Genomic DNA, 10,606 nt, shown 5'->3' on the forward strand with positions numbered 1-10,606 from the left:
CTGTGGATGACGGACACTGTTATGGGGGGGATCTGTGGATGACGGACACTGTTATGGGGGGATCTGTGGATGACGGACACTGTTATGGGGGGATCTGTGGATGACGGACACTGTTATGGGGGGATCTGTGGATGACGGACACTGTTATGGGGGGATCTGTGGATGACGGACACTGTTATGGGGGGATCTGTGGATGACGGACACTGTTATGGGGGGATCTGTGGATGACGGACACTGTTATGGGGGGGATCTGTGGATGACGGACACTGTTATGGGGGGATCTGTGGATGACGGACACTGTTATGGGGGGATCTGTGGATGACGGACACTGTTATGGGGGGATCTGTGGATGACGGACACTGTTATGGGGGGATCTGTGGATGACGGACACTGTTATGGGGGGATCTGTGGATGACGGACACTGTTATGGGGGGATCTGTGGATGACGGACACTGTTATGGGGGGATCTGTGGATGACGGACACTGTTATGGGGGGATCTGTGGATGACGGACACTGTTATGGGGGGATCTGTGGATGACGGACACTGTTATGGGGGGATCTGTGGATGACGGACACTGTTATGGGGGGATCTGTGGATGACGGACACTGTTATGGGGGGATCTGTGGATGACGGACACTGTTATGGGGGATCTGTGGATGACGGACACTGTTATGGGGGATCTGTGGATGACGGACACTGTTATGGGGGAGATCTGTCGTTGACGGTCACTGTTATGGGGGAGATCTGTGGATGACGGTCACTGTTATGGGGGGGATCTGTGGATGATGGTCACTGTTATGGGGGGATCTGTGGCTTGCACTGTTACAGGGGGGATCTGTGGCTGGCACTGTTACAGGGGGGGGATCTGTGGCTGGCACTGTTACAGGGGGGGGGGGGGGGATCTGTGGCTGGCACTGTTGTATATGTGCCATCCACAGACCCCCAGCCCATAACAGTGCCATCCACAGACCCCCCAGCCCATAACTGTGCCATCCACAGATCGCAATAGCACCCCCCACCCCCGCCACCATACAAATATAAGATGTGATATTCAATTAATAATTATCAAACATGCCCCCTCACTGTCTCCTATTACTACGGTACCTTACATCCTAATCGCTGCTGTTTTCAGGCAGGACGGTCGGGCGGCCGGCGCGTCTCACTGACGTCACTTGCCTGCGCCGCCTGCTTCATTCATAAAGTAGGCGGCGCAGGCACGTGACAAGAGTTACGCTGCCGCCCGCCCGCCTGGCCTGCATGAATTCAACAGCAGCGATTAGATGTAAGTTAGTAATAGGAGTGAGGGGGCATGTTTGATAATTATTAATTGAATATGACATCGTATATTAGTATACTGGAGCGGCGGGGCGGTGCTATACTACACTGACTGCACCGCCCCGCCGCTATTGCCAGCCCCCAGACACTCCTCCCAGTCCCTCCCCGAGTCCCCGCTCACTGATACATCGCTGCCAGCGATGTAAAACTGCAAGTATTCGCCCCATAAGACGCAGGGGCATTTCTCCCCCATTTTGGGGGAAGAAAAAGTGCGTCTTATGGGGCGAAAAATACGGTATACATATTAGGTATTGCCACGTCCGTAACATCCTGCTCTATAAAAATATCACATGATCTAACTCCAGTGAACATAAAAACAAAAACTGTCAAAAAAGCAATTTTTTTTTGTCACCGTACATCACAAAAAGTGTAATATCAAGTGATCAAAAAGTCATTAACACCCCAAAATAGTACCAATCAAACAGTCATCTCATCCTGCAAAAAACTTAGTCCCTACTTAAGAAAATTCCAAAAAAAGTCCAAAAAATAAACTATGGCTTTCAGAATATGGAGACACTAAAATAATCATATTTTTCAAAAATGCTTTATTATGTAAAACTGAAACAAAAAAAAGTTGTCATTTGTTTGTCGCATCCATAACAACCTGCTCTATAAAAATACCCCATGATCTAACCTGTCAGATGAACATTGTAAATAACAAAAAAACGGTGCCAAAACAGCTATTTTTTGTTACCTTGCCTCAAAAAAAGTGTAATATAGAGCAACCAAAAATCATATGTACCCTAAGATAGTACCCACAAAACTGCCAACTTATCCCGTAGTTTCCAAAATGGGGTAATTTTTGGGAGTTTCTACTCTAGGGGTTCATCAGGGGGTCTTCAAATGTCACATGGCAACTTAAAATTTGAAATCTGCCTTCCAAAAAACATATGGCGTTCCTTTCCTTCTGCGCCCTGCCGTGTGCCCGTACAGCAGTTTACGACCACATATGGGGTGTTACAGGGTAATAAATATTGAGTTTTGTTTGGCTGTTAACCCTTGCTTTGTTACTGGGAAAAATTTATTAAAATAGAAAATATGCCAAAAAAGTGAAATTCTGAAATTTCATCTACATTTTTCCATCAATTCTTGTGAAACACCATAAGGGTTGGCAAAGTTTGTAAAATCAGTTTTGAATAACTTGAGGGGTGTATTTTCTAAAATGGGGCCATTTATGGGTGGTTTCAGTTATGTAAGCCTCACAAAGTGACTTAAAAAGTGGGTTTTGGAAATATTCTCAAAAATTTCAAGATTTGCTTCTAAACTTCTAACATCCCAAAAAAAGAAAATGTAATTTACAAAATGATCCAAACATGAAGTAGACATATGGGAAAGGTAAAGTAATAATTTTAGGAGGTATCACTATCCGTTTTAAAAGCAGAGAAACAGACATTTTGAAAATTGCTAATTTTTCCAAATTTTTGGTAAATTTGGTATTTTGTTTTATAAATAAAAATAAAATATTTTGACTCAAATTTACCACTGTTATAAAGTACAATGTGTCACGAGAAAATCTCAGAATAGCTTGGATAAGTAAAAGCGTTCCAAAGTTATTACCACATAAAGTGAGACATGTCGAATTTGCAAACAATGGCCTGGTCCTTAAGGTGAAAAGTGGCCCGGTACTGAAGGGGTTAAGGACTAGGTAAGAAAAATCTTCAGTAAATAATATGATGCACACACGATATCGTCAGAAGGGCTGAAAACAACGTATGGCGATGAAACCAGAAGACTGAGCAGTCACATGGAGGCAGTCTGAAAGGATAGGGCTTTTTTCGGAAATATAAAACCATCGTTTTTTCTCCGCAATCTCCATGTATGTCGTATTAACCATTTCTGTTCTAGAACAAAATTACAAACTCTACTTTCCCTCGAGAAGTTTACTTTTTCTCTATAGACACACAACGATCACTGCACCTGTTCACAGCTTTCGCCTTTTTCTGGATTGGGCCAAAGCCAGCTGCACAACTGATAAGTGGGCTGCAACTGCCAAAAAGCTGCGCACACCGTCTGCACCCTACGGCTCACTAGGTGTCCAGAAACTAGAGGACTTAGTCAGCTTTTACACTTGTCTAGCAATGCTTCTTACCTGCGTTTCGGTGCTCTAATAAAAAGCTCACAAAGAATGCGACCTTGCTCGTCTTTATAGTCCCTGACCGTGTTGTACAGTTCATGGCACACGGCGATCTAAAGACACAAAGACATAAGGAACAGTAAGCCTTAAACAGCTGCACCCCTCATCCTCATCCCTCCGCATTAACTCACTGGGTCCACATTTGGCACGGTTGCGAGTCTCCTCCGTTTCCTGCCAGAGCTTGGGGTACTTGTGGTGTGCGGGGAATCGTCAAAGTCCCCCCCGCTGACACTGCTGGATGGGGACGTGGCCCTGCGCCTCTTGGAGCTCATTGGTTCAATATTGTCCTGCAATAATAAAAGATCGGAGGAACGTGTCAAACAAAATAATGACACAGACATTATAGCAACGCAAAAATTCACCACCATGGGAAGTTGTTAAAATTGTTGTATAAGCGGCATTGTAAATTTAGTCTGCAGGGCAGTACAAATGCCAGGTTTTGGCATGGCATGCAAAGTTTTTTTTTTGCCCGGTAGACATTTGCGCCGGATCTCCAAAATGGAGATGTGAATGAGGCCTTTCTGGTCCATGGCAGTACTTTAGTTCTTTAGAGGGCTTGAGCATTTGGGTTTAAGCAGTGATTCCATTCACTGACAGCTATCAGAAGTTGTGGTTTAGCAGTATTGTAACATGAAGCACAAGAGAAAGTTGAAGTAAATGTCGCTATGTAATGGACTGCTTTTTATTCGCACAAATCTGGAAGGCTTCCTTAGACCCTTCAGACGAGCGAGTAGCACACTCTGGACTTGCAATGCGAGTATGCAGCAGTACCCGTCCTGACCTCCCAGCACTGACGGGGGTCGCATAGCATTAAATTGATTTATGATGCTATGTAACCCTTAGGCCCCTTTCACACAGGCGAGAATTCCACATCCTCAAAGAAGAAGAAAGAAGACGATGCCGGCTGCGCAATCAAGTGGATGAGGGGAGTTCATTGTCTTTTTATTTTTTAACCCCTCAAGCAACATGTTACTAATCATTCTGTATTAAGAATACTATTATCTTCCCTTATAACCATGTTATAAGGGAAAATAATAACATCTCCCCAACACCGAACCCAAACTTAAGTGAAGAAGTCTGGGTTCGGGTACCACATTCAGTTTATTATCACGCGTGTGCAAAACGCATTGTACCGGCGTGATAAAAACTGAACAACGCAATCGCAGTCAAAACTGAGTGAAATTGTGTGCGCACTCGCACAGGTTTCCCGCAATGCACCCGGTGCAAATCCGGGATGCCCATCTGAAAGAGGCCTCAGGCCTCTTTCACACAAGCATGACGGATTGGCTCTGGATGCGTTCAGTGAAACTCGCACCATTTTGCCAAAAAGTGCAGTCAGTTCCGCGCGGGTGCATTGCGTTTTGATGCGTTTTTCACGCACGTGATAAAAATCTGAAGGTTTACAAACATTTCTTAGCAACCATCCGTGAAAAACGCATCGCACCTGCACTTGCTTGCGGATACAATGCATTTTTTACTGAAGACCCATTCACTTCTATGGGGCCAGGGCTGCGTAAAAAATGCAGAATATAGAACATGCTGTGTTTTTCAAGCAACGCAGAACTAATGTACACAGACACATTGAAATGAATGGGTCAGGATTCAGTGCGGGTGCTGTGCGTTCACTTCACGCATTGCACCTGCGCTTGAAAACTCGTCCGTGTGAAAGGGGCCTAACTGTTCTGGAATGTATTGGATAACACTGACATAATTTGGTCAGGGTCTGAAGAGGCCACAGGGCTCGGGCGAGGGCTATGGCCTCCTCACAGCTCACCAAGCACAGGGCTGTACATTGTATGGCAGCTGTGCTTGGCAATGTAGCTCAGGCCCATTCACTTGAAGGGAGCTCACGTGGCTGATGAACATAACATCCGTGGCCTAGGAAAAGGATCTAGCACTCGCCAGCAGCAGCCTCTTCACGCAGGTGATCAGCAGGGGTCCCTGGAGTCAGATCTCCAATTATCAGGTATCGATGAGCTACCCTCAGGATAGGCCATCAATCCCAAAATCTCAGACAACCCCTTCCTCCCCTGCATAGAAGTCCCTTACATGGCCCCAGAGATACATCTGTTATGTGGTGTCTCCACAATGTCCTTCTCCACCATCTAGGGAAAGATCTAGCTGGATATCTGTGGGGATGGATGAATGGAAGTTGTCTGGACTATGGGATCACTACACCTGCAGTGAGAGGGGCACGTCAGCCCTCATCTGAATACAGGAGAAGGTGGACCAGTAGGGTAAACAGCAGGGGGCGCTACCAGAGAGGTACTCTAACAACATGTATGCCTTATTCATTGTATAGTAATACTTCTTGGGTGATAACCCTTTTAGGGTTTGCAGATCTGCAAAAAAAAAAAAAAAAAAAAAAAAAGGCTGACGTACGTATGGCATCCGTTTTTTTTTTTCGGATCCATTGTAACAATGCCTATCCTTGGACAAGAATAGGACATGTTCATTTTTTGGGCGGGACTACTGAACGGACATGCGGATGTGGATAGCACACGGTGTGCTGTCCTCATTTTTTGCGGACCCATTGAAATAAATGGGTCTGCATCTTATACGCAAAAAAAAAACACCCAAAAAACAGGAATGGACACGGAAACAAAGTACGCTCGTGTGAATCTAGCCTTCAATAGATATTTCAGCTGACCTCCCAAATTTCAGCTGACCTCCCAAATCTCCGGACTTCCCGCACATGCATGCATACACCTCTCAGGTGAGGATGCAGGTTTGCTTCAACAGGAAGATACTTAGCAGCAACGTATTTCCCAGGGCAACACTGGATCGTGATCCAACCCCACTGAAGCTGGCGGCTTTGGCCGACTATCATCTAACATAAGCAGGAGAGGGAAACCAGCCCTGGAGGAATATTGGACAACCTCAAAGGGAAGCGGATCATGAAAGCCTGGTATGTTGGTGCATGGCTCTGCGCACACTGTATCTGGCACATAACCCGGGAAAGCTCACCACTTATCCCTTTCACTACCGGAAGTTTTTTCCTTTTCATTTTTCCTCCCTATCTTCCTTGAGCCGTATTCACATAGCCATAAAGGGGCTTTTTTTTTTTTGCAGGACAAGTTGTACTTTCTAATGTCACCATTAATTATGGCATACAACGTAGTGGGAAGCTGTATTTTTTTATTTTTTAAAGGGGGTGGAATTGGAAAAAAACAAACGCATTTCCTCTACCATTTTACAGGTTTTGTTCCCACAGCGTTTCGTTTGCTGCAAAACTGACCCATGCCCTTCATTCTCTGGGTCAGCACTAGTACGACGATACCCCATATGTATAGGTTTATTAGGTCTAAATAGTGCAAAAATAAATTTAAACTTGTATGTCATATGTATCTCTAGGGCTCCATGACCCCGAATGTGTGAATATATATACCGGTATATTTTACAGTTGGAGTGGATGAATGATTTGTACTACTGTATGTATATCTGATCCATCTGATGGCAGGCTCAAATGCCTGTGTTAAAAGGGTTTTCTGAGAAGGACTCCTGTGAGCGCCACAGCCGTCTCTCAGCTCACCAAGCACAGAGGCTATCCTTGGTATCACGCTCAGCCCCATTCACTTCTATGGCGCTGAGCTGCTCCTCGGCCACGTGAACGATGAACGTGTCGTCGCTGTCCTAGGGAAAGTAGAGAGAAGGCCACGGAGCTCACGGGAACACAGCTGCCTTCTCGAACAGCTGATTGGCAGGGGTCCTAGGTGTCAGACCCCCAATGATCAGATAGGTTATCAGTAGGGATGAGCGAATCGACATCCGAAGTCAATTCACATAAAAATTTGTTCCAATACTGTACAGAGCAGGAGCTCCGTACAGTATTAGAATGTATTGGCTCCAATGAGCCGATGTTATTGCTTCGGGTAATAACTTCAAAAATGTATTTGTACTTAAAAAAAAAAAAAAAAAAAAACATTTCCCAAACCGGATTTTTTTTTCGGTACAAATTAAAGCAATAACTTCGGCTCATTTGAGCCTATACATTCTAATACTGTACGGAGCTCCTGCTCTGTTCAGTATTGGCACAAAGTTTTATGCGAATTGACGTTGGATTTTTTATGCAAAGTCAATTTGCTCATCCCTAGTCATCAGTATTAAAATCTCAGAAAACCCCTTTACACTGCTCGATGGAGCACACGACAATCGCCTGCTCGTCAGTGGAGAAGACCGCTGCATTTACACGATCTCCTCTATTGTATGGGGAGAAGGGGTCACTAATGTCATCGCTCATCCTCATACAAAATCATTATTTGCTTATAACCATGTTATAAGGGAAAATAATACAATCTACAGAACACCGATTCCCAGGCCCGAACTTCTGTGAAGAAGTTTGGGTACCAAACATGCCGATTTTTCTCACGCGCGTGAAAAACGCATTACAATGTTTTGCACTCGCGCTGAAAAATTGCGCGTGTTCCCGCAACGCATCCGCACATTTTCCCGCAACACCAGTGTGAAAGAGGCCTAACAGAAATGTGAACGAGTGCGGACACGCGGCAAAATCAAAATGAAAACCATGTGGAAAGCGCGCATAGATTACGCCGCTGTGTGGCTAGAACCTAATAGTCTACTGGTTCCGACTGGTGGGGGTTTGGGGACCCCCACTGATCAGATATTGATGACCTCTACGGGAAGGATAGGTCATTAACAATGCCCAGAAAGCCCACCCTGATGACACCATCCACATATGTGCTGAGCGTCTCACGACACCGTCCACTGCAGACATACACATATGTGCTGAGCGTCTCACGACACCGTCCACTGCAGACATACACATATGTGCTGAGCCGTCTCACGACGCCGTCCACCGCAGACACACACATATGTGCTGAGCCGTCTCACTACACCGTCCACCGCAGACATACACATATGTGCTGAGCCGTCTCACGACACCGTCCACATACACATATGTGCTGAGCCGTCTCACGACACCGTCCACCGCAGACACACACATATGTGCTGAGCCGTCTCACGACGCCGTCCCCCGCAGACATACACATATGTGCTGAGCCGTCTCACGACGCCGTCCACCGCAGACATACACATATGTGCTGAGCCGTCTCACGACACCGTCCACCGCAGACACACACATATGTGCTGAGCCGTCTCACGACACCGTCCACCGCAGACACACACATATGTGCTGAGCCGTCTCACGACACCGTCCACCGCAGACACACACATATGTGCTGAGCCGTCTCACGACGCCGTCCACCGCAGACATACACATATGTGCTGAGCCATCTCACGACACCGTCCACCGCAGACATACACATATGTGCTGAGCCGTCTCACGACACCGTCCACCGCAGACATACACATATGTGCTGAGCCGTCTCACGACACCGTCCACCGCAGACACACACATATGTGCTGAGCCGTCTCACGACACCGTCCACCGCAGACACACACATGTGCTGAGCGTCTCACGACACCGTCCACCGCAGACATACACATATGTGCTGAGCCGTCTCACGACGCCGTCCACCGCAGACATACACATATGTGCTGAGCCATCTCACGACACCGTCCACCGCAGACATACACATATGTGCTGAGCCGTCTTACGACACCGTCCACCGCAGACATACACATATGTGCTGAGCCGTCTCACGACGCCGTCCACCGCAGACATACACATATGTGCTGAGCCGTCTTACGACACCGTCCACATACACATATGTGCTGAGCCGTCTCACGGTGCCGCCCACCGCAGAGTCGCAGACATACATATGTGCTGAGCCGTCTCACTACACCGTCCACCGCAGACATACACATATGTGCTGAGCCGTCTCATGACGCCGTCCACCGCAGACATACACATATGTGCTGAGCGTCCCATGACACCGTCCCCCGCAGACATACACATATGTGCTGAGCCGTCTCACGACACCGTCCACATATGTGCTGAGCCGTCTCACGACACCGTCCACCGCAGACATACACATATGTGCTGAGCCATCTCATGACGCCGTCCACCGCAGACATACATATATGTGCTGAGCCGTCTCACGACGCCGTCCACCGCAGACATACACATATGCGCTGAGCCGTCTCACGACACCGTCCTCATACACATATGTGCTGAGCCGTCTCACGACACCGTCCACCGCAGACATACACATATGTGCTGAGCCATCTCATGACGCCGTCCACCGCAGACATACATATATGTGCTGAGCCGTCTCACGACGCCGTCCACCGCAGACATACACATATGTGCTGAGCCGTCTCACGACACCGTCCCCCGCAGACATACATATGTGCTGAACCGTCTCACGACGCCGTCCACCGCAGACATACACATATGTGCTGAGCCGTCTCCGGTTCTCCTCCAATCGGAAGAACGTCGCTCTGCCTCGATATACAGCAGCTTCATCAGAGGTCTGCAACTAGTAGTACTACAACTCCCAGCATGCCTCACCAGCTGACAGAGTCCACTGGGGTTGTAATCTCAACCCTGGAGTCTGCGTCCCCCGCTCTCCACAGAGCCATGTATATAGATGGATTACATATCACATACATGATGAATGGGGCAGCAGTACAGAGAAGGAATAACAGTGCATACTGGGGGTAGTAGTAGTCTGTGTTTTGGAAGGACCCACATATGGGGGCACCAGGTAGAGGGGGTTAAACGGGGGGCACCACCAACACCCTAAGCAGGAACACCAGGTACCAATAACCAGGGTGATATGAATGAAATTACCATAGTAACAAAGGAGGACGGTGACCCGCTCCATAGAAGCCCACCCTGCCCGTGCCCCCCCAGCACTCACCGAGCGCCGCCGCCATCCGGACAGGCGCTGCCGCTGCCACCCAGGAGTCGCCAGGTCTGCACAAAGCTCTGGCCGGTATCTACACACAAAACCGAGTTCAATGAGCTGTGTGCGAAACAAACAGGCCGCGAACCCCACACCGGCCTGCCAGCAGAGGGCAGCAGCCGCAGCACACCGGGGGGAGGAGCTACAGACTATCAACAGGTGGGCGGGACTACCAGCGAGACGGCCGCTCCAGGGGCGGGGCCACGACGGTGGGTGATTTTTCTCGGTAGGTTCCTGGGAGGATTATTATTATTTTTTTTACTCAGGACGTTGCACTGGAGACTTGTACTGCGTTATGGCCTATG

General features: G+C 47.8%; 1 protein-coding gene across 3 annotated transcripts in view; it reads right to left on the reverse strand.

Annotated features, from left to right (window-relative positions):
* Positions 1–10,513, reverse strand: part of PBRM1 (polybromo 1) — an 83,922-nt gene extending 73,409 nt beyond the window's left edge. For 2 of the 3 annotated variants that reach the window (XM_044302082.1, XM_044302083.1), the window contains exons 1-3: positions 10,257–10,388; positions 3,603–3,758; positions 3,427–3,524 (exon numbers count right to left, since the gene is read on the reverse strand). In XM_044302082.1, the coding sequence (XP_044158017.1) occupies positions 3,427–3,524; positions 3,603–3,743 (239 nt within the window). In that variant the 5' untranslated portion in view covers positions 3,744–3,758; positions 10,257–10,388. Of the gene's footprint in view, positions 1–3,426; positions 3,525–3,602; positions 3,759–10,256 lie in introns of all 3 variants that reach the window. The other variant, XM_044302084.1, reaches the window with a different exon arrangement.
* Positions 10,514–10,606: the final 93 nt, after the last annotated feature.

This window comes from Bufo gargarizans, chromosome 7, assembly GCF_014858855.1.
Source record: "Bufo gargarizans isolate SCDJY-AF-19 chromosome 7, ASM1485885v1, whole genome shotgun sequence".
Classification (NCBI taxonomy): Eukaryota; Metazoa; Chordata; class Amphibia; order Anura; family Bufonidae; genus Bufo; species Bufo gargarizans.